Genomic DNA, 25,223 nt, shown 5'->3' on the forward strand with positions numbered 1-25,223 from the left:
ACCTTGGTATATATACCCTTGGTATATATCGGCCAATTTCTACTATTTTTCCAGCGATCCGCGGTGCCTGGTAGAGGCTAGTCGGGGCGACAGGCACGCACTGCCGCCGCATTGCTTACGGGAGGCCAGGCGCGCGTTACCGAGCGGGGGATCAATGTATGCACGACGATCTGCAGGGGCCGCAGCGCAGGATCGTAAAAAATGGCCTAATAGCATACATAATAACATCTACATAAGACCTACACGAACCAGCGCCCACCCCAAAATTTCCAGTACGAAATAAAAATACCAAAATTTTATCGATCCTGTCAATAGTAGAATAATTTGCACTGCTGACAAGGAAAAATCCTGTCAGCAGTGCAAATTATTCTACTATTGACAGGACGATCCTGTCAGCAGTGCAGTATTTTCTGCTATTGACAGGACGATCCTGTCAGCAGTGCAATATTTTCTGCTATTGACAGGACGATCCTGTCAGCAGTGCAATATTTTCTGCCATTGACAGGACGATCCTGTCAATAGCCACAGGCTTGCAATTTTGTTTTTGAGTTGCAACACGCTTGGAGCAAAACGTGGTGCACTGATGTTGTTATGCTGTGAAAATTATACCTCTGGACATTAAGCTATCTTTAAGAAGACTATCAGCAGATAGGTAAAAAGCAGAATCAACATTTAATTGCAGAACATGAGCCGGCGGTTGATTATAAAGACAATCCTGTATGCTGAACTGGGGTTTCTTGGAGCAACCTACATTGTCTGGCATAGGATGAATACAAGTCAAGGTGAGATATTATGTATGGTATGATATGATATGATATGATATGATATGATATGATATGATATGATATGATATGATAGGTGTTTTGACAAAAGGTATCTTATGCACTAGAGTGATCACCCGAGAAGGCTTCTTAAGTGTCATAATTATTAAACTAATTATCATATCATAATTGTTAACGTTCATCAAGATTGGCTTACTAAAATTGTATATGACGTTACATATATAACAAATACACATAATGTTACATTTGTATATGTTATATCATCTTTATTTTGGCCATTGCTTAACTTCTCAGTTTTGACGATCCAAGTCAGAGCTGAGAGAAGTACTAGACGTAGTATTGTAAAGAGTTGGACATAAAATTTCAGTTTTGTTTCCAGATTTCAGACATTACATGCATCAGAAATGGCCGTCCATCCTGGAGGGTGAGAATATTTTACTTATTATATTTGTTGAGTTTTCCTCGATCAAACATTTGACTTAATTTTGATTTATGGATGATATCCACTTGCTGAAATAATTTTTGCTTGTCCCAGGCTCCACGGTACCTTCATATTCGCATTTTTTGCGATCACTTTTGTACCGCAAATTTGTCATTACCTTGAGCAAATATTTCGCCGACTTTCTTTTCTCAGCACCTGTCCTCATTGTGAATATAGTAGTTTTGTAAACATGTCCATTTTTCTCAGACCTCAAACTTTTGCTACCACGAATATAAAGTGATTTACAGTATACATCCTAGATCTGTGAACAACATGTCAGACTTTGAACAAGACAGCCTACATGTACCTACCTTTGGTCATCTATACCTACCTCTTACAAACTAAGAATTTGTTGCTTGTTAATGTTAGACAGGCTGTGATCTGTGGTTCCTTTCATATCACTAGCTTTGTATTCCTACGGTTTAGCAGCATTTTTACCTTCGCCAAGAATTGGAGAAGGTTATGTTTTCATGGCCGTGTGTGTGTGTGTGTGTGTGTGTGTCTGTCTGTCAACAGCATAACTCAAGAAAGCTTAGATGGATTATCTTGATATTTGGTAGGTGGGTAGGTCTTGATGAGAGCTCAAACTGATTAGATTTTGGGCCCCCTGGCGGCTTCTTATGGTACTGCAGCTGAACTTCCGGTTTTGATATCTCATGATCTAGACATGCTAGGGTGACGAAATTTAAATGGTAGGTAGCTCTTGTGCTGGGGAAGAAGTGACATCAGTTTGCGCCCCCTAGCGGCTTGCTCTGGAACTGCAGGGCTATCTGTTTTAAAATATCAAAAAGAGCATAACTCAAGAACCTGTTGACGGATCGTCGTGATTTTTGGTATGTAGGTAGCTTTCATGATGCTTGATATAATTATATGACAATTATGCAAATATGGATGTGATTTGCATAATTTATGGGGAGATTCTATAAACCAGCTGCATTCCATGATAAGACTATTGAAGCTTGTGAGATTGGTAATTGAGAAGGAGAGAAACACAGGCAGATATTGATTATGTATATGAGGACATAATTTGCATAATTAATGAGAAAAGGTTATAATTCTGTAATGATGACTGCCTGGAATTTTTATACATGTGGTATGTGAAAGTTCAGTGAAGGTAAACATCATTAAACATAATATATTCAAATCAGGACCTTATTTGCATAATTTATGAGGAAACAATAGAATGGCACAATAATTTGTCAGCCATAAAGATTAACATCATTTGGCGAAGGTATGAGATCGAGGAACTCTAGTTGCTGTATATTTTCCCCTCTTGCAATAGTTTTGAGGGTTTCCAGAGAATGTCATCCATAGAATTGAGTCAGTATGGCCAAACTGTGAATTTGAACAGATGTAAAAGAAAGTGTATCTTTCCATCTCATACAGCGGTGCAATACATGTACAGTGCTGCCAAAAATTGTTCCCAAGCCTACATATTATAACTGTTAGGCTAAAACTTACTATGACAGTTTTTTCGTCTCCCCTCACCAGGGTTCTACAAAACTGGGGAAATGTCAGGATACAGGGAAGCCAGAATAGCAGACTACAAGGCCTGGGGACTCCCTCATCCATTTGAAGAACTGTCAAAGAAGAGCTAGCACAGATCATGCACCAGCAAGATTTTCTCTCAAACAAGCCTCTTAACAATTTTGACCAGATTTACATGTGAGCAAAAACCTGACGGTACAAAAACTGTGTACGTTGAATTTTTCCTGCATGTAAATCGGCCTGCTTTGACATACGTCAAGAACATACAATCTGGACATACGTTCTTGATGTTGGCAAACAAGTCAATTTACACATAGGAAAAATTTGACATATGCAGTTTCTGTAGTTACCCTCAGGTTTTTTTGTAAATTTGGTCCATGTCAAACTATTCTGTAAAATCTTCATTGTTTTCATAGGTTTATCACAAGTACATGTAGTTACAAAATGTATGTACTCTTGTTGTACCCGACTTCAAGTAGTTACTGCTACCAATACTTTAAGTTTACAGTCGTCTTTCCTTAGTGTTACACATAAATTGTGTGATATCATCTGCTGATCAATGTAAGCTTCTGAATGGAAGGACTTTTTCGACATAAAACTGTATAAAGTTTCCTCAACCTTTCTTATTAGAATTCTTTTTTCCTTAATCAGTTAACAGGTTCAAACAATTAACAATGTTTATTCCTATACAGGTGTCAGACTAACTAGAACTGACCCTTTTAATCATAATGATTTAATTTATAATGTGATCTTGTCGATTGAAAAATTATTTAAGGAGTTAAGTCATGATTGTTTTGGAATTTATTATTTTGCATCAATTCTGTCTGTCATAAATTTGCTCAGCTTGGATGCATACGGTGATTGCTAAACCCTGGTTGATATGGAATGTTTGTTCAACATGTCAAATGCAGCATTTCCACAGCATCAGAGATGCTGTTATGATCTTCAGGATGAAGACTTTGTCAATCTGTACTTTGCACAACTCAGAATATTACAACTATCAAGATGTAAATGTCCCTCTCTCTAGCAGTAAGGATCGTATTGCAGTTCCTCTGGATTCTATGTTGCTTTTGTAATGTAAGAATAAATCATAGTTTAGTTCCCTTTCCATAGTCCAATATCTTCATTTGTACTATTCTATTGCAGCACAGGGCACTAGTAGTAAGACAATAGCCTTTCTCGTTCTTTGAATTCTGTCATACTCAATGCATGACCCTTGAGACAAAGTGTAGTGCTTTTTTTTACTTTATAATTGCGGTACTTTTAAATTCGCGGTCACCTCTGTACTGTGAATTGAACATTATGGCAGGAACAAAAATTTGCCAACTTTCTTTCTTCTTCATGCCACCACCGCCAACTGTCCATTTTTCTGAGATTGCAAAATTTTGCTACTGCAAATATAAAGTGATTTACAGTACTCTCCAAGCAGATAGTACTGGCATCTTTTCTCACCAGCAAATTGATACTGGCCTGTCAATTCGATACCATCTTGCAGCCACAAAAAGATGATAGAGTACTCATACCCCTAAAATAATGACCAACTACAAAAAAAATGAAGAAGCAGACACCATAATTGATGGCTTTATACCTTTGTTTTTTGGGGCTATAAATTGCTCAGTAAAAGTTTTCCTCTTTATTCAACATTAGCTTAGAGGATCCAGGAGATGTCTTACACACTTAGATATTAATCGAAACATCTCATGAAAATAAACAAAATGTACAGAAAAAAGTTTTACGGGATACAAGTTACCGACTAGGTGATAATCGTCTTCAGAGCATTATGTACCATAATGTAGAAATTTGTTGTGTACAGGTTTTTCTATTGTTTTAGTCATTTTCATTTGCATCACCCCAAATACTACTAACAACACAAGTTAACATACTACTGCAAAATACATCTTCTCATCAATGCACTGCCAGCCAGATGTAAGGCAATAGACATCAGTCTGATACATGACACTAGCGTGTTCAAAAAGAATGCAACCACTATCAAAATATATCTTCACCTCATTACATTTGTATTGAAACACTTAACACATGCTGTATTGTATGCAAAATAGAGCCTCATACTGTGGGAAGCTATAAGTATTGGGCTGGAAGTGATCATATTTTTTTTTTCGAGTAGGTAATTTTGGCACAATTTATACAGTCAATTATCCAACAGTTTTCAAACAGTGAAAACTTAATTTGGGATCATCAATTTTATATAAACTGTATTGCCAAATACCTATCTGTTTTTTTGGTTATTTTTCAATGGAAGATACTGATGGAAATCCTACCCACTGATATTACTCTACTAGAAGCACCACTACCATATCAAAATATTTGATGTGGAATGTGAAAGCTAAAAATGGCTTTTGGACAAAGAGAGCTGTGTAAGGCAAATAGTTATTTCCAAATCCTGGAATTCACATTCAACTTGTTTCAAACATGGGTCTGTACACTTGCACAGTTGCGAACTGTAGAGGACAAAATCTATGGAGTCATTCAGGAACTTTTTGTAAAGCTGAAAAAAGCACACTTTCCGAACATTGGAAGGCATCGACAAGGAAGGGCATTGAAAAGTGCATAATTTATACATCTGAATCCTTTTGTACAAAATAGTACAGAAATTAGACATTGTTTTTGCTGCCTCAGTCAATGATTCAATCCATGATCTAAACACAGGTGTAGTAAGTTTGACATTACTTGAAGTTTAGTCATCAGGTAATCACCTATCAAGTGTTTTGTAGAGTAAGACATGTCCATGCAGGTAACTTTCTACACCAATTTTTTGTTAATATTTTGTTGTGGTGGTGACTATCAACTACGGAATGTGGTAGTGCATGCTCAAGCATTTTTTTGTTTTCCCCAGCAGACAAGACTAACTATCTGGAAGGCACAATGTCCGTCTGCCACCACTTTTGTTCATGTTGTCCAAGCTGTGTGTCATCCCGTCCCTCTTCACCTAGTATCAACACAGTACTGGATCTGCATGCAACAGAACATCTGAAAAAAAAAAAACACATCAAAGATTTATAGACAAACTCTGCTGCAGTTCCTGAACATGGTGATAGGAGGCCTGACTCATATCACTCTTCACGAGCGCAAGACCTACAATGTATCTACCAGCCAAAATTTGTGGCACAGGCCTGTCCAGATCGCGAGTTATCCAAACAAGAAGTTCTGCAGCAGTACCATTATAAGCTGCCAGGGGATAATCTGTCCAAACCTTATGGGGGTAATCGTGTTAACACTGAAACACACAAATGCCACCAAAACATAACCTTAGGCCACACCAATTTCATTTCTTGGTTAACGGATTCGCCCGCTTCATTTTTTTCTGATTTGCAAATAAAAACAAAAATTCAGAATCAACTGCAAAATGCGCATATTTTGCCCTGAACAGTTGAATGAAAACAGTCCTTTTCATCCTAGTTGTTACAGTTATTCCACCTTTCAATGCCATAGTATCATTAAAAGTTCAAACTTCATTGTTTAAATTTTGAACCAGCCTGGTGTGTTGACTTCATGGCTCCTATTGTACCATTTTGGGCCATAATAGGATGCCTAGGCCTGTATTTATTATTTTTTTTCGCCCACTCCATTATTTTTCTAGAAAAATCTGTTAACCAAGAAATTAAATTGGTGTGGCCTTATTGGCTGAAAATGATGTCAATAGAGGCCTTTTTGATTCTGTACATGTTGAACAAATAGGTGAATGATGGCACACAAATATCAAAGCAGTAAAGAGACAAAAACTTAAGCACTCACTTGTAGAGAATCATGACATTGTGCTGCACTTCAGCTCCATCATAAAATGTTGCACTTGGTGCTTTCCTTGAAGGGGTTTTGTGACGACGGAATGCCCACCAACAAGCCGTCGTGCTGGGCATTCTGCTGGGTGTAGTTCCTTAGGCTGAAAATGGAAGACATCGTCCTTTTGAATTGGGAAATCTTAAAGTTGTGTCGATATAGTCAAGTCAAGTTTATCACACAACGATTGTCACGGGTACAATGTATGGCAAATAACTAAGTTACTAGTTGGTATGAGTCTATCATAATGCTACATATATGGTCAACGGTTACTGTGTCTGACAGAGTGTTATAAAGAACTACTGGCTAGAAAATACTTCGACTCTACATGAGGGCCTGCAAGGGGGTGTAGTGATTACGAATTACGCAAAATTTTCGCCGCCTATTCGAATTACATTTAAGTCTCAGAGCTGATTATGACTTAACGATTTGCGGCTAATGTCCAATTAGGAATTACGTTGATTTTTGCGAAGGCTGCCTACGAATTATGAAGTCTAAAAAGGCCTAATTACACCTTTCGAAAAAGGGCTTGCAGGCCCTCCTACATGTACGTTCAGTTCTATATATTTACGCTAAACTATACTTATGAAGGGTACAGTGAGCAGTTGTACCTATACAAAACATGTTCTATGACTACAGTACTAAACAGAGTGTAGACTAAGTTACTTGCCAGGAATGTTACAATTCTACATAAAAACTATACGATACGCTGCACTATGTACATGTATTCAGTGACTCTACTTATACAGCTATTCTTAGATTTCTTTTTTGCATGGCATAATTTTACTAGCTCAAATCATGCAGAAGTACACTGACTGAACTTACTCCATCCGTTGTTTACTTTGTACGGTTATAAACTATATCCTGTCAGAATTCAAAATTATAGTCAAACGGCTCAGCAACTTCAGGTCTAAAGAATCTGCACGACATTTAGTAGTACGAATATTTTCCGTATAACAGTTGGGCCTCGGCCATGTTTGTTTGACAACTGATAGCCTGCTCTACATGTTTACTTACTCCGCCGCGGCCTGAGAGACTTTCACCCTCTCCATGTTCGCTTCCCTCCGCAGTTGCTCCACCTGCTTCTTCATCATCAACACCGCGTTGTCTTGGCTCTTCCCCCAGCTAGACATTGTCCCCAATCCGCCCCGTACTCCGCTACAAAATGTGACAAAACTGGACGATGTCGCCCCGCTCAGGAGAAGACACAAAAATGGCGGATAGAGTAGGTTGTTCCAAATAACACCCGGGGGACACCATTAGCAGGCACTTAACTATTCGATTAAAATAATCCATTATTGCTCAACTGAAAGTTACGAATAACTACATATATGTAAGAAAAATAAGCATATCTTATAAAGTGATACAGGTCATGTTGTGGGTGAATATTGCAAGATTTTATTTTACACTCATATTAATTTCCTACCTGTCAGTATTGTGGTATAGTCTAATGACGCAAGCTCTGGGATAGTCCATCATAATACAAATGGGGGGAGAAATTTGCGAATTCAACACATGTAAAGTTTTCATAACAACTTTATGCATAATCATGATGTACCAACATAAAAAAGTGTGACAAATTGGTTAGAAAATGTATCTCAGAAAGTCAAGTTAGATCATTGAATGATCATTGAACGTAGTTACACCTGTTCAACAATTGTTGTCGCCCCCTATTTAGGCCGTACTGATGTCATCGCCCAACCTTGGCAAACGAGTGATCCGAGTGATCCTGAGGTCACCCAGCAAGCTTGCTTGTGTGGTCTTTCTTCATTCCTGTGATCATCCTCAGCGGTAACAGACAGTACAAGAAGACAGTTATGTCTATGGGCAGGGGAATAATGGCTATAGCAGTGGTGGGAGGCACCTGCATTGCTGGATATAGCATAATGGCAGTTATAAGTCCTAGCAGAGAAACCATGCTGCAGGTTAGTTCACATATATAAGCCTTGCATAAAATCTAAACGTTAACTTATATACGCTACACTGGTATACAGTGCATTAGACTAGTTTCCTCCTTTATAAAACGTTTGGCTCATTTCTTTTTACCCAATTCGTTGATTTTTTTTCACAACGTTATTTACGAAAAAGCAAAAAGATCAAAACAAGTTGCTTGGCGCCACACATCTGCTTGTGTGCTATTGTATAACTGGAAAATTATGAAAATATGACATCCTGGTATCGGTGGTGTTCGTGTTACTACTGGTGCCATGATGCTAAAAAATCCATACTGTATTTATTGACTTAAGGCCACACCAATTTAATTTGTTGGTTTTCAGATTCGCCTCTTCATTTGTTTCTGATTTGTAAAAGAAAGATTCTGGTTCTGAATCAACTCAAAAATGTTCATACATTGCCCCTAACTGTTGAGGAAAGTCCTTTTCTTCTTACTTGTTACAGTTTTTCCATCTGTCAACGCAGCCTGGTTTGATTAAAAGTTCAAACTTCATTGTTTAAATATTAATCCCAGCCTTTTGTGTTGAACTTTCATGATAATCTAGCAATTGGTTTCGTGTCATCTTTTAGACCACACCAATTTAATTTGTTGGTTCTCGGATTCGCCTCTTCGTTTTTTTGCTGATTTGCAAAAAAAAAAATTGATTCTTTTCCTGAATCAACTGAAAAATGCTCATGTTTTGCCCCCCAACAGTTGAGGAAAGTCCTTTTCTTCCTAGTTGTTACAGTTTTCCCATCTATCATTGCAGTGGTTTGATTAAAAGTTCAAAATTCAATGTTTAAATTTTAACCCAGCCTTTTGTGTTGACTTCATGGCTCATTTTGTAGCATTTAAGCCTATAATAGGATGCCTAGACCTGTTTTTATTTTTATTTTTTTTCGCCCTGTCGCTTCATATTTTTTCTGAAAAAATCCGAGAACCAACAAATTAAATTGGTGTGGCCTTAGTACATTGCAAGTTGATGGCTCTTCATTTATTTGTGCTACAGTATCTTTTCAGTTGTAATATAAGTGGCATCAGTGTATTCCTCTTCCCACAGAAATGTCCAGAGAAACACCCTGTGGCCATGTTGGAGAGTCAGCAGAGATCCGCCTCTGTCATGTCAGTTCTTAAGTACGCTGCAGAGACTGACCAAGCGGCCTGGAATGACAAATTCTGGTTTGACCAGAAGAAACACCAGAAACAAGACTGAACATTTAGAGAAACTCGTGGAAAGAGAGGACACTGTTTGCGCTAGCCTAGCCTCTTGTGCAGACTTCTAGCAGGGCAGCATTTTAGTGGAATTTTCTATTTGACCTTGTTTGGGGAAAGCTACATGTATATCCATGGAGAAAGCTGTATCACCTGCACTAGTTGTATCCCTGGCACCTGAAGTTGTTGAAGAGGCATATCTGTTCATGGCATACTAGTAACTCCTTCTGCTGCATTTATAGAGAACCTTTGCCCATGTAAAAAAATATGGTGTATCAGGACCCCCCCCCCCCAAAAAAAAATGCTGCTGCTCCAAGAAGGCTGCAAAAGAGGCTACGTAACTTGGGCCAGTCTTGAGACTCCCTCTAATGGTATATATTATGCTGAAACGCACAATTTTTGTATCTTCGTAATGTCTTAACTTCAGTGCGAAGTAAGTAGTCTGTTGGTTGTGCTCTCCCACTAGAAACTACCAGAGGGTGACCCTGCAAAGATGGCCGAGAGCAGAGCCAGATCAGCGCTCATGATGGCCAAACTGAAGGAGGTCGCCGAGTCAGACAAGCCGTTTTGGATGGAGGAGGACAGGGATGGCAGGAAACGATAGCAGCACTTCCAGAACAAGAATGTACTAAATGGAATGACTTTTTTGCAAGGACTGTCTGTAATAAATTAGGATCAGCGTTGTATGTGCATCCCTAAGAGAGTAGATTGATTTGCTGTGACTGTGATACGAGTTACTGTTTGGAAATTATGTTGTATATAGAAATTGATGAACAAAATGATGAATTGACATTGAATATGATCAAGGACATTATCTCAATATTATGTAGGGTCCTTGTTATTATAAACATGTAACACGTTATATGCCAGAAGTGGACCCAGAGAAAAGAACTCTGAAAGAGACCTAAGTCAGCTTACAGATGTGCCCTATGTGGCAGAGATTGTTATTCTCATATAGGACTGTTCAGGAGACAATTGAAGGGTGTGGTAAAGACCTTTTTTTAAGCATATTGATGATTATACAATTGACTTAGGTTATGCAGTGATACACTCTTATCTAGTTGTCTTTGTTGCTGTACATCTAAATATTAAATAAATTACATCTAACTGCATTTTACTCACCATATCGAGTCTACTGGATCTACCAGTTACAAGTTATAGCTAGACTAGCAAGTCATATATTAAGTGAAAAAAAATATTTTAATCATAAGACCACACCAATTTGATTTCATGGTTCTCAAATTTGTCTGCCTCATTTTTTTCATACTGTCATGTACTTATTATGTTTAAACTAGTGTACCTTGGTGTACTATTCAGGGCCTGCAATCTGAATCAGAAATCCAACAAATCAATTTTATATATAATAAATATTATTCATTTTAATAGTTTAACATGTATAATGCCAAAGTGCATGTACATTTATAATGTTTCTTTTTTTTTTCAACATACATATAAGTTGCACCACTCGTGTTGAATTCAACTAAATATTTCAAAAATTCACCATTTTAAGGACAATACAATGTACCTCAATTAGTAAGCATTTCCTCTTCGTGGTAATGTTACCAAAATGAATGATAAACAACTGTACTATGAAGAGTGTGCAAATTCATGGCAAGAACATAAGACATTTTTTTTAGTACAAAGTGCACCACAGTGTGGTCATGAAAGTACGATTGCCTGACTTTGATTACTACTTTGACCAGTTTCTCCTCCTTGGTGAGTTTATAGCTTAACTGTTCCTGGACCATTTTGTACTGAAGACATCTCTTGAGGCTTGGGCAATGAAAATTTGATTGTACAAAATTATAACCAGACCTAGAGTTCCAGGATCTCAACCTTTAGCCAAATGATGTGAATGAATGGGTGAACTTCTACCAGAAACTAGTTGAGAAAAAAATAAGTTTCAAGTTAACATAAAAGTGTTACTTATAAGACTGGGAGATCTATCTCATTGTGAGTATAAGCCAAATACTAAGAGATGTTCCTGCCCTGAAGATGTGCTGTACTCTGTACATCTTAACCAAATCCATTCAGATATGGTAGGGATATTGTACATGCGTTCCATAGTGCACATGGAACCACACGCTGTACAACCCTGGACAGGAGGCACGAGCCTTCAGGTCTCTCCAAGCATCTTCAGACCTGTCGTACACAAGGACAAGACAGTCCTCTTCCTCTCCCTCTTCTGCCATTGAGTTATCAGGCTCTAACCATACATGCAGCTGGTTCTCCAGTACAAAGAGATGATGGGAAAATAAAAGGTTCCTGGGGTTAGGCCAGGCTTGCAGTGCCTCCCAGCTGTCTGACACTGTGTTGTACACCATGATCTTGGTGAAGTTGTCATCTGTGCAAAAGATTTCTGTTCCCATGGCAACGGCTGTGCTGAGGTGCGGAATGGTTCTCGGCGGGGTCCTGGCGTCCCACTGGTCGTGGACTGGGTCGTAGCGATGCACTTCATGAGAGTTCATGAGGAAATAGAGGTGTGAACTGCAGGGAACTACAACGCAAAACATCACACGTCCTTCTTCGACAATTCGCAGCTGTGAACACTCCTGCCATTCCTCTGCGTCCCGGTTGTACCTTCTGGTCTCCACCAATATAATGTGGGAAAAATTGACCGTTGGTAATTTTTGTTAATTGTCTAGAAAACCCCTGTTTCTTTTGTTTCGGCCCGTAACCTTTGACACGATCACGTGATTCGCCATTCGACTTGACGGTACGCGGGTGCCGGTCTTGCATTTGTTTGTCTCTTCATCTGGCGTTTTTTGCGAATATGGAGTCTGATCGTGAGAAGAAGAGGAAGAAGAAGAGACGATGTTCCGTGTGTCGGCTACCAGTGAAAGGACACCCGGGACCATACGGCCGCGGCAGGTGCACTTTTGAGCGACCAGAAGGTACCTCAGATGAAGACTTTTTCGGACGACAGCGGGGTAGTGCTAACGTCCAGGAGAAGATCAGAGGCCTTCGGCGGCACAGTAAAGTTCCGGAGCTAGTGCGTAAGGCCTGGTCGGACAGCCTCTCGGAAGACGCGGAAGAGGAGGTGAGGTTGGCTAGATCATACAACCTAAAGAAATCGTCGGATTACGGCGGAGAGAAAGCCAGCGTTCGAGCAAGAAGTGAACCCCCTCCCCAGGTTTCCCGCCAACACGCACGTGATCGGAGCAGGGAGTATGCACAAGGGAAAGACCAGCCCGACATACGAGACCTGAGAGAATCTAGGAAATTGGTCAAAGAGGTGGACAAGGCTTTGGACGACTTGTTACATCCAGTTACAAGCCAGGAGAGGAGGATCAGCGACAAACGCCTTGACGAGAGTCCCGGTTGTACCTTCTGGTCTCCACCAATATAATGTTTTCCCGTACAATATCTTTCACAGTGATAAAGTAGAGGTGTTCCTCAATTTCAACAAAGAATTCTTCCATTCCCCAATCCTGTGCAATGAACCTGCGTACTGGAGACATACCAGTATTCTCCCACTCCTTCCACGCCTGGTTGTACTCTAACACGGACAACTGATAATTAGCCGACTCGTCAATAAGGATGAACAAATCATTGTCGGTGGTAGCTGTCATGCCTACCACTAATTTGTCTTCCAGATGGGGAGGCAAGCTGATATTGATGTACTTCCCTTGCCTGGGGTTCATGCAGAGAATCTTGCTGGGTCTGGAAAGGGCAGAATGCATTTTTGAACTAGAATTCCGAGACCTCATACCTCCATGAAATATGATCTTGATATGTAAATGTAAATTTCTTCTTTAATTGTGCAAATGACCTCTGCATTAACATGATATATGCATCGTGATGTATGTTAAATTTTGATTAACTTACAGATGTCTCATCATTCACCATTACGAAACCATAGAATTTTCGCATTAATTATGCAAATTAGGTCATCATTTGCATAATTAGTATCTGTTGAAGTTCCGCCTGCCATAGGTTACATACATTACATGTATGTAAGTAGTATAATGTAAAACACTGTACTTATAGAATTTCCTCATTAATTATGCAAATAAAGTCCTCATTTGCATAATTTGCATTTAATTATGTACATCTCTCTCTCAGCTACCTACACACCAAAAATAATGAAAATATGTTGTTCCTGTCTGGACTTATTGGCTTTTAAACATTTCGCCAGAAAGTGCCCTGCAGTTCCAGAACAAGCCGCTAGGGGGCCCAAACTCATAAGACGTCTTCCCAAGCACGAGAGCTACCTTCCATCAAAATTTCATGACCCTAGCATTTCCAGATCGCGAGATATCAAAACCGGAAGTTGCGCTGCAGTACCAAGGGAAGCCACTAGGGGGACCAAAATCTCATCATTTCCAGTTTTCGTCACACCCTACCAACACACCAAGTATGAAATCAATCCATCCAGGCGTTCTTGAGTTATCTTGTTGACCAACAGAAGGACGGACAGACAGATAAACACAACTGAAAATATAACCTCCATGACACATTTCATGGAGGTAAATATGTTGTTATGAGATACATGTATGACCAAGGCCATGTATTGTTGTGCATCTGACACTGGAATCCAATCTCCGGTTCTATATGGTCCTGAAGCCACACAGTTGTGCAATCACTACAACAAGGGGGCTAGTCCACCATTAAAATGTGCTAAGAATATTAAGTACTTATTTTTCTGTAACCTGCAATTTAGCAAAATGTCAGAAAGTTTAACTGCAATATGAGAGAACTTTCTTTCTGCAAATAATCGAGCATGTACATAGCTTCAGCTGTTTAGAATATACATGATAGGACTTTGAGTGAAAGAAGAAATATATATACAGACTCCAAATTGAAAAGACAGGCCATTTCCAGAGTGTCCATCCCAAATCTCTTCTTCTGGACAGAAGCCTCCTTTGTCACATTCCTGATGACCTGAATACTCCCAGGATCCTCCCTGATCAGGGGGTGTTTTAAGATGGCTGCCATGTCGTCTGAGGTCAGCAGGTTGAAGCGGATGTGAGGGAGGATGCTGGGTAGGTGGGGCAGTCTGTAGGGTACAGGGTAAGGGCAGAATTAGCTGATTTTCTGGCATCATAGTACTATGTAACTTCTTTATGAATCAGTAAAGTAACATCTTTACTGACTCAATCCTATGGATGACATCTGATCTGCATGCACCATCCTTAATGTTTTCTGGGATAGAAAGAAGAGGTTGAAAGATAAAGAAGATGATGCCAGAGGTAGGGAAGAAGGCCTAGCTTACAGTTGCTTGTACCACCAAGTCTTCCAAAGTCAAAGAAAATGTAGAAGAACAAAAACATACAATTAATTGTTATGCCATGCTCTGTGTGTTCAGTCATTTGTTCAACCTTCCTGATGACTCAGATTTCATAATGAAGGAAATTTCTTGGAAGGCTAGCATCAGTTTTTGGGAGCTCAGAGGTAATCCATATAGTTAAAAGTATGATCTTATGTTTTTCATGTAACAACAACAATAAAAGAATAACAGACATACTTGCATGTAATAAGCCTTGGTCATAGCCCTTATCTACTAGACACCAGTAACTGTTGAACCAGTAGAACACTGCTGCCCACCTGTCCTCTGTACTGTGCTGCACCCATCTCACCACAGCCTCCCACACTCTTGTCTCCTCTTCAACATCCAGCTCATCATGGCTGATGATCTCAGTCAGCTGATCCACACTAAGGCTGCAGAACTCCTCACTGGAGGAAACCTGTGGGTAAGGTCACGACAGTTCATCTGTGTTGGTAGTTTGTTACATGTTTGAAGTTAAAACCATTGTACGAATACTGGACATTGAACGGGACTACTTCCTGAGAGGGGTAAAATAGGTTATCAACTTTACATCGATCAGGACCCATCACCCTTCACTCAACCAAGACAGGGGCCAACATCATTTATCAGATATATTTGACCCAGTGTTATTAACTCACACTTCAGAGAAGCCACATGACCAGATGCACTGGGTCAGTCTATATTGAACAAGACCAGAGTGACTGCAAAAGCTCTATGTAAAAACAATTCTTTTTGTTGGAACAAAATTAACAACGTGTGGATATGTGAGTTATGTTCAAATGAATGGAAATCCAAACATACATGTAGAAGTTTAACGGTTCAACAGAGCCTTTAAATTAGTGTAATAACAATGTACAAATGTACATTGTATAAGAAAACCAACCTTCACAAAATGCCTACAGATATACCGTAGACATCGCTTCAGGACACTGCTGACAGAGAAGACATCAGCAAACTTGTACAGGTCCACACAGGTGGAGCGCTCCACATTCCTGGCCATGTAGCTGCTGCAGGTGTCTCTCACATAGTCCAGCTGCAGGAGGTCAGCTGCCTGGTACAGGTGCTGCACACTGTCCAGGGACACATGGAGGGTTCCCGAGTAGATGTAACTTAAGATCTCCCCAAACATGTCTCCATCCAGACCCTGGAGAAGAATAATGATGTACAAACTTGAACAAATATATAAAAACTCTATACATAATAATCACCCCACAGAAAAACTTAACCACATTAATGTATTACTCATGTCCTTGTCATATTTCTGCATTCATAGTCAATGATCTACAGTAACAAAACTACACCAAAATTATATAAACTGATAGTAACACAATGCACAGAAGTATATTTTACAGTTAACGTTAATTATCATTGCAAACAGAGTTAACAGACTAAAGCGCTCAGTGCTCAATGAAGTCAGCAAATTATCAGAAAGAAACTTTATAAAGAAAGAAACTTTATTGCATGTTCATTCCCCGGGGGCATAAATGCACGGATGTACAAACTGCAATGTACTAGAGAGTACTATGTACAACAATAGTAATAAAGAAAGGCTAACATCAGGTCTAAGGTATACAATGCTAAAGTGGTATAGAACTTAGTTCTAATGGCTTCTTCTCTCTTTTTGAAACATTTTGAAACATACTACATTGATGACGTCTATATTTGTACATGATATGATATATTTAAAAGTGTCTTCCTTTGATAATGTTTTACATTTTTTTGTTATCATACACGGGCAAGATCACAAGAACAATGCAGAGAGCTTACGGAGATGCAACATACTAACTGATGAATAAGAGAAGCCCATTGCCCCCCCCCCCAATGTTTTAAGTGTTCTATTTAACCCTATATAGTGTAAACGTCACGCCACGAGTCTAAGATTTTTTGACAAAGTCTCAAATTGTAATGTCGAAACTTTGGGTAAGTTCAATTTCTTGTGTTGGAAATTACAGTTTAAATTTTCTGCATAATAATGTCTACCAACATACATGAACTTTCAACGCTGCACTTTTTAGTGGTCTTCTTATTTCCATCAATGTAGTACATTTGGAACAACAGTAGGCAGATTTGTTAGTATTCTATGGAAAACACTGCTTTAGATGGAGTTTGTATGTGCCTCGCCCTCGACAGCAAGCATTGGAAGTGATTGGGCGAAGATTGGGTTGATTGACAGGGTTGTGACCCGGTATGCCCTAGGCGGTACCGGTAGGGTGTGGCATGAGATCGACAAGAATTTGCACTTTGTAATCATGGTGTGATGAAACATGAATTATAGTGTAATACCAGAGTAAGTTTTATGTACAATCGTATCATTACATATACAATTATATAACATCTATGAAGAAATTCAGTTTTTTTCCATCATCATACAATACAGTTCCAATTCATTCACAAAAACACTCCCTGGAAGTCTAAATTCTCAGATTTCTTGTGTTCGACACGAAATATAGCATGACAGTTTATACAACCTCTCCCCAATGGTGTTTCTTAGTGAATATTGAGCTACCTACAGAAGCTTAGAAAATGTATCAGTAAACAATCTACTTTTGTCGTATTTTGTCGACATTAATCTACAAAATTTTACATGTCATAAAAGACAGCAGATTCACAATGTATATACCACAGCCTCAAAGCTACATGTACCAAAGGCGTACCAAAGCTTAGGATCAACAGAAGACGAAGTCATGGTGTGGAAAACTTCACTTTGAAAATGTTTCATGCAAAATGGTCTTTGCGTTTTTGCTATCGTTTATGCAATGTTATGTTATTTCATTGACTTGTATAATGATAACCTATGGAAATCTATGCTCGTATTTTGTGCCTTACAGATATCGATGTTACATTGGTGCAAACAGATAAGATAATGAGTGAGGAAGATATGATAATTATTCATTTGTAGTGTATTAGGCCATGTTGATTTGATTATATGGATGACATCATCTGGCCATGGGAACACCAAAGCTGATGGGAGCATGTCAGTAAAAGAAGCTTGGCAAAAACGTTGCCTTCATTATGAAATCACGTAGATTCCATGTGGATTTCAGTAGATTTCCCTGTGTTGTTTACTCATTTGTTTAAACTAAACGCACAGAGTATGGCATGTCGAATAATAGATTCTTCATTTTCATTTCTTCCCATTTTCTTCTTTCATTCTGGTCGAAAATTTATTGGGAAAACGGACCAAAAATTCATACCATCCATATAACCAAGTCATGGCCTTACAATAAAATGGTAACATAGCGATATAGTAGCTAGCTACACATTCTCCACCTACCTATATCAACGGAAGTTGGTGCTTTACAAACAATTATATTGTAACCAATGTTAAGTCAATAAATTTGATGATGTTATGATTTTAATACACGGATTTTAAATCTATATGTCGTCTTTGTGTTTATTAACTTCCAGGTAACGGGCAATAATAAAAGGTAAAACAAGTCACCAATAAAAAGCAACTCTGCATCATGTTCAGCAACAAGCCACGATTGGTTACTTTATCAACATAAATATCAATATTCAGTTAACAGAAATTTTGGAGCGTAACTTTAAACTATGAGACCTGACTTCAAACCAGGTCTCCTCTAGATCTACTAAAATTACAAATATAACAAGTGTGTGAGCTTATTTAACAAAAATCCATCATAAAATTTATCACTTATCATTTACGCAATCGACGTCAAAAATCTATTATCTATTCATAATCACTTATGATCTGTACTTCCATAACTAGTATTCGTGCTTTGAAAACTAGGCCGAGAAAGCTCATTATTCTGGTGAATATCACTGAGGAACGCAGGAATTCACAGTACTAGTGTAGTGAAGTACAAATCAAAGGTGTACATGCTCTACACGATAGGACACGATACCAGGTTGCGAACTCACAATTAAGGGCTTGAAGCTTATAGGTTATGATGAAGGTGAAGTGCATAGGTCAAAAGCGGCCTCTAGCAGTTCAATAAAGGACTGCAACATCGTGTCAGTTAAGTTACTGCAGTAATTTCTTTTGCCGTTATGGGGCAGTTAAAGATAAAAGTTTTATACTACTGGGCAATCAGTTCCAACCTGAGTAACAGGGAAACTTAAGAGATGCTGTTAAACCTTCCTACCCTGTGGTACTCTGTATATCTTTAAATGCATTAAGACATGGTAGGCACATTACATGCTAGCCATAGTGCACATGGGACCACACACTTCATAACACTCGACAGGAGGCAGGGTGGCCTTCAAGTCTCTCCAAGCATCGTCAGACCTGTCGTACACAAGGACAAGACAGTCCTCTTTCTCTCCTTCTTCTGACAAAGTGTTATCAGGCTCTAACCAAACATGCAGCTGGTTCTCCAGTACAAAGAGATGATGAGAAACTATGCGGTTCCTAAATGGGTTAAGCCAGGCTTGTAGTGCCTCCCAGCTGTCTGACACTGTGTTGTACACCATGATCTTGGTGAAGTTGTCGTCTGTGCAAAAGATTTCTGTTCCCATGGCAACAGCTGTGATGAGGTACGGGATGGTTCTCGGTGGGGTCCTGGCGTCCCACCGACCATGGATTGGGTCGTAGCGACGCACTTCTGAGTTCGTGAGGAAATAGAGGTGCGATCCACAGGTCACCGCAGCGCAGAGCATTTCATCTGTTCCTTCGTCAAATCGCAGCTTTTCACACTCCTGCCATTCCTCTGTGTACCAATTGTACCTTCTGGTCCAAACCACCATACCGATCAATGTGTCTTTCACCATGATGAGGTAGAGGCATTTGTCGACTTCAACAAAGAATTCTTTTCCTGCAAAAACCCCGCTGCCCCATCCAACATCACATACTCGGGATACACTAGTGCAGGTTTGTTCCCACTCTTTACACACCTGGTTGTACTCAAACGTGTACAACTGATGATCGGTCGGCTCGTGAATAAGGACGTACAAATCATTGTCGCTGGTAACTGTCATGCCTGCCAGTAATTTGTGTTTCAGATGGGGAGGCAAGCTGATCTTGGTGTACTTCCCTTCCCTGGGGTTCATGCAGAAAATGTCGCTGGTCCTGGAAATGGAAGAATACACCGCAAAACTGTCAATAAAACTGGCGGTGAAGTCACCATAAAACTGGCTGTGAAGTGGGTCAGCTACTAGTACTCTATCTTCGCAGCCAATTGTGAGGAGCTCAGAATTATCGGGGCTTAATCACAAGGGTCTGGAGCAGCTGCCATTCAGCGCTAACTTAGGTGACCTCAATACGACCCCTCCTGCGGACATACATGTAGCACTGTAAGTTTGGTCCACTCACACTGGAAAGGTCCTCTACTCTTTTCGATAAGTGTGGTGGGTACAAGACCTCCATTTAACGTCCTATCTGAGGGATGTCTCTAACGGAAGCTAGGTACTCATTTATACCTCTGTCCTGAGTAAAGTGAGGAAAGTCATGTTAAGTGCCTCTGGACGCTATCCGACATCAAAGTTGGCGCAGGTACTTTTAGCCCCACCCCTTCCACCCCCAGTCTAGATAGGGTTTAACTCTATTATCATTATCAAGATAGGACTTGAGTGAAAGAAGAAATATATACTGACTCCATATCCCAAAGACAGGCCATTTCCAGAGTGTCCATCCTAAATCTCTTCTTCAAGACGGACGCCTCCTTTACCACATTCCTGATGACCTGAATACTCCCAGGATCCTCCCTGACCAGGGGGTGTTCCAAGATGGCTGCCGTGTTATCTGAGGTCAGCAGGTTGAAGCGGATGTGAGGTAGGATGCTGGGTAGGTAGTGCAGTCTGTAGAACAGGGTAAGGATAAATTCAGTCAATTTCCTGGCAACAAGGCAATTTCTTTACGAATCAGGTCATACAGACTCAATCATATGGATGACGTCAGATCTGCGTGAACAATTTTTGACTGTACTGTCTTTTAGGCCCCGTTCACATGAATATGCTGTAAGCACTTTCGATCAAGATTCCATCGAAGCCGGTTTCAAGCTGGCCCCATCTGAACGCTCCAAATCGCATTGAAAGTGCCTTGATCCCAAACCCACCTCGGGAGGTAAGTTTCGAAGCGGTTTCAACGAGGTACGCTGGGAGGGGGGCACCAGCAAGCAGGTCGTTGACCTCTGACATTGATAACACACTACCTTGCGTGTTTTCATCAAACAACAATAAATGTAGTTTAAGCAAATCGTGCTTGGACACGGTTTGAAAGGAATGTGTGGCACATGGACCAGATGTGAGGAATGAGATTTAGCCAAATCACGGTTCAGGCACTTCTGTGTGAACAGGGCCTTAGTTACTTGAACTATTTCAAAGCTTGATAGGAAAAGAAGACAATGCCAGAGGAAGGGAAGCAGGCCTCGAATTATATAGTTGCTTGCACCACCAAGACTTCCAAAGTCAAAGAAGATGTGCACATACTCTGTGTGTTCAGTCATTTGTGCAACCTTCCTGACCATTTAGATTTCATATCATAATGAAGGAAAATTTCTTTTTTGAACAATTTTTTTTTCAGGCTTGCATCAGTTCTGGGTGCCCAAAGGAGGCCATTCATATAATCAAATCAGTATGGCCTTATGTTTATTTCATGACTTTTGTAACAATATAAAAACAACAGTCATACTCATACACTAAGCCTTCTCTGCAAATCAGTTGAACTAGTACCTAAACGTAACATCAGGTACAGGTACCGGTACAAAGGTTTACCTGTACCTGAAAAATTGGACAGATTAATAATATGTTCTTCTAAACTCCTTCAATAACATTAAAAACAGTAATTAAATTGACAGAATCTTTCTTCAGATTCAGAGGCAGCTGTTCTTGAAAATTCTGTTGCCTATTAGTTTATAATGTTCCTTCTAGATGTGACTTTAGTCACCTCTGTGTCATATCAGTATATATCGGTACTTGGTGATTTGGTACTTTGGACCTGTATCTAATTGATTTTTGCGGTACTGTACCAGTACACAGAACTAGTATTGATATGCAGCCCTAGTTGAACCAGTAGAACACTGCTGCCCACCTGTCCTCTGTACTGTGCTGCACCCATCTCACCACAGCCTCCCACACTCTTGTCTCCTCTTTAACATCCAGCTCATCATGGCTGATGATCTCAGTCAGCTGATCCACACTCAGGCTGCAGAACTCCTCACTGGAGGAAACCTGTGGGTAAGGTTATGATTAAGTTCATCTGTGTTAGTAGTTACATGTTTGAAGTTATAAAACCATTGTAAGAATACTGGACATTGAACAAGCGGGGTTCAAAATACTGGGTGCATGTGTACCTTAGTGCACCCAAATTTGGAGCTGTGCACCCAAACATTGTAGCTTTACATATGTAAAGATGTTAAATGTATACTACTGTAGTAATACAGCATATTGTTGACATCTAAGTACCAGAAAAACAAGAAAATCCTTGTTGTAGTATTTTCTTTATAAATGAAACATAAGTAGTTTTTGCTAAAATTCTACATGTACATGGTGCACCCAAATACTTTTTTGTGCACCCAGTTTCTTAAGTTGGGTCCACCAGTGCACCTATTCCCAGAAATGAATTTCGAGCCCTGACAACAGTCACTAGTACTAGTACTGAGAGGGGTGAAAGAGGCTATCAATTTTACATCAGGGCCCATCACCCTTCACTCAACTGTGCCGGGGGTTGAAATCGTTTATCGGATGCCTTTGACCCAGTGTTGATGTTACACTTCAGAGACGCCACGTGACAAGTATCACTGGGTCATTCTATATTGAAGAAGGCCAGAGTGACTGGTCAAAAGCTCTAGGTAAAAACAATAATATTATTACTATATTCTTTCTGTTAGAACAAAATCAATAACATGTGGATTTGTGAGTTATTTTCAAATGAATGGAAATCCAAACATACATGTACTGAAATTCAACAGTTCAAAGTCTTGAAATTAATGTAATAACAATGTACAAATGTACATTGTATAAGAAAACCAACCTTCACAAAGTGCCTACAGATATACCGTAGACATCGCTTCAGGACACTGCTGACAGAGAAGACATCGGCAAACTTGTACAGGTCCACACAGGTGGAGCGCTCCACATTCCTGGCCATGTAGCTGCTGCAGGTGTCTCTCACATAGTCCAGCTGCAGGAGGTCAGCTGCCTGGTACAGGTGCTGCACTCTGTCCAGGGACACATGGAGGGTTCCCGAGTAGATGTAACTCAGGATCTCCCCAAATGTGTCTCCATCCAGACCCTGGAGGAGAATAATTATGTAATGATGTACAAACTTGAAAAAAAAACCTGGAGTATATGAATTATGAGGCCACACTGACTTAATTTTATGGATGACATCCTCGGAAGACCCCAAAACTAGTGCACGTGGGCGAATTAAAAAAAATTCCACACAGAAAAAAATGCTCCTAAACCTAAGAAATACAATTTGCGGTAGTACATAGCAACTTTTACAAGTCGCCACATGCTGGCCTTTTGCGAGTTGGCACAGAATAAGAAATTGGGCTATGACTCAAAGCAATCCTCACCATTGAGCGTATGGTGGTAACAAGCATAAGCTAGGCCTGATCTCTTATTGTATAGAATGTTTTATTTGATTTTGTATAAGTTATTTTGTCTCTGCTGCTACCTTTCAGTTATTTAAATGGCTGATCAATTTGTTATATTTATCTTTGGAATTATGATCAGTTGGACATTATGTTCTATTCAGTTATTTAAGTTATTTATACCTTTGTTAATTTTGTGGGCACCTTTGTTGTTTACGTACAATGCTGGATTATGTTCAGATTATTTTGTGCTTTTTTTGGTCGACCTCTGACCTCTCCTATTGATTTTGAACTTACTTTATTATTTTGTTATCATCATTATGTACAAGTTTTGTTATTTATGTTTCATTTTATTGACCCCAGGAAGGATAGTGCTTTTAAGCACTAATGGGGATCGAAATAAACAAACAAACAAACAGTACTGAAGTCTCGAGTTCTGTGGAGTGTCCGCAGTCTGGATGCCATCCTCCGTAGTTACCGCCGGCTCCCTATTGTCACTAGCTACCATGGACTACGGAGGATGGCACCCAGGCCTGAGCCTCATCGGAGGCAAGGACATTATATATTGTCCTTGTCGGAGGTAATTTTTTTTTTAGAACAGGTGAAAACCAATGTGCGCGCAGATGTCATTGACCCACCTATTGTTCTGTACGTAGGATATTTTCGTTGTACCGGGCATGTTTATTTGTCTGTATATCTACATGTCTTAGACCTTACGAAAGTCGCTGTACTTTTGTTGTGTCAATAAAGTTATCTCTGTCATCCATAAAATTAAATCAGTGTGGCCTAACACAGCAAAAGTTGACCATATTATTCCAGTCCTGATGTCATATTTTTGCATGCATATTCAATGATCTACAGTAACAAAACTACATTAAAACTATATAAATTGATAATAAATCAATATATAGAAGTATATTCTACAGTTAATTTTCACTGGAAACAGTCTAAAGTGCTCAGTGCTCAATAAAGTCAGCAAAGCTGGCATTAAAAAAAATTATTATTGACAGACAAAATAACAAGAAAACAAAACATTAGGGGGGGTAAAATGGGCTCTCCTGTTTTCCCCAGTTCTATCTAATATGTTTCATCTTGGTAAGCTCCGTGCTCTGTTCTATTGAACCCTGTAAACATTACGCCATCCTTTCTAGTACCTGTAAAACAACCGCGTTCTGCCGACTTTCCGCCATGTCACTTGTAAACATGGCTCTGAAGTAGGGGCTGGCCGCGGACAGAACAAGCCGATGGCAGGGAAACCGCCGACCCTCGACTTCAAGGACGACATCCTGCAGTTACCCTTCCTTCTTTAAGTCACCCACGGTTCCAAGAAACCCGTGCAGATAGCTCTCGTCTTGGTAGGAACGAGGACGAACTGCACCGTCTTGGTCTGCGGCAGCCATGTTGATGATGATCAAGGTGTTGTACCTCTGAGAGGGAACCACGTGGCACTTTGGTTAGGCCACACCGCCTTAATTATGGCTTCACTCCATTTTTTCATAAGTGATATAATTTACACACATGTATACATGGAACATGGCTTACATGATAAATTAAATGTACAGGAGTTCTATATAACATGTTTCTCTTACCTTTTATGTATTACATATTACTCATACATAACGTTATATGACTATCTGTCACGTCATTAGATTTAATTAATAAAGTAATAAAGTTGGATTAGGAGACCGTAGACCTTCAATTTAGTATAACGTTATGGTTTACTACATGTAACATCTGTGTCCATAATATCACCAAGGTCCATAATATC

At 39.6% G+C, this 25,223-nt stretch overlaps 2 protein-coding genes and 1 pseudogene across 3 annotated transcripts; 2 read left to right on the plus strand and 1 right to left on the minus strand.

The window, feature by feature from the left end:
- The first annotated feature begins 537 nt into the window (after positions 1–537).
- LOC109484907 (protein CEBPZOS-like) lies at positions 538–2,945 on the plus strand. The gene is made up of 3 exons (XM_019788258.1): positions 538–782; positions 1,162–1,206; positions 2,755–2,945. The coding sequence occupies exons 1-3, from the start codon at positions 686–688 to the stop codon at positions 2,859–2,861; spliced, it is 249 nt and encodes an 82-aa protein (XP_019643817.1). The 5' UTR covers positions 538–685; the 3' UTR covers positions 2,862–2,945.
- Positions 2,946–8,266: 5,321 nt separating this feature from the next.
- LOC109484938 (ubiquinol-cytochrome-c reductase complex assembly factor 3-like) lies at positions 8,267–10,855 on the plus strand. Of its 2 annotated transcripts, none has more exons than XR_002141102.1 (2): positions 8,267–8,471; positions 9,540–10,855. XR_002141102.1 is itself a non-coding variant. In XM_019788302.1 (2 exons), the coding sequence occupies exons 1-2, from the start codon at positions 8,364–8,366 to the stop codon at positions 10,293–10,295; spliced, it is 246 nt and encodes an 81-aa protein (XP_019643861.1). In that variant the 5' UTR covers positions 8,267–8,363; the 3' UTR covers positions 10,296–10,855. The 2 variants fall into 2 exon arrangements, 1 of the variants encoding a protein (XP_019643861.1); XM_019788302.1 differs by having other exon boundaries at positions 10,158–10,855.
- A 103-nt stretch (positions 10,856–10,958) lies between these two features.
- LOC109484940 lies at positions 10,959–24,863 on the minus strand (annotated as a pseudogene).
- Positions 24,864–25,223: the final 360 nt, after the last annotated feature.

The sequence above is a fragment of the Branchiostoma belcheri genome, unplaced genomic scaffold (assembly GCF_001625305.1).
Source record: "Branchiostoma belcheri isolate BF01 breed outbred unplaced genomic scaffold, Haploidv18h27 scaffold71, whole genome shotgun sequence".
In the NCBI taxonomy this organism is placed as follows: Eukaryota; Metazoa; Chordata; class Leptocardii; order Amphioxiformes; family Branchiostomatidae; genus Branchiostoma; species Branchiostoma belcheri.

Coding starts and splice junctions, on each gene's coding strand:
- LOC109484907 (XM_019788258.1), top strand. CDS start 686: ATGAGCCGGCGGTTGATTATAAAGACAATCCTGTATGCTGAACTGGGG. Junction 783..1,161: donor TAGGATGAATACAAGTCAAG/GTGAGATATTAT, acceptor TTTTGTTTCCAG/ATTTCAGACATTACATGCAT. Junction 1,207..2,754: donor ATGGCCGTCCATCCTGGAGG/GTGAGAATATTT, acceptor TCCCCTCACCAG/GGTTCTACAAAACTGGGGAA.
- LOC109484938 (XM_019788302.1), top strand. CDS start 8,364: ATGTCTATGGGCAGGGGAATAATGGCTATAGCAGTGGTGGGAGGCACC. Junction 8,472..10,157: donor GCAGAGAAACCATGCTGCAG/GTTAGTTCACAT, acceptor CTCTCCCACTAG/AAACTACCAGAGGGTGACCC.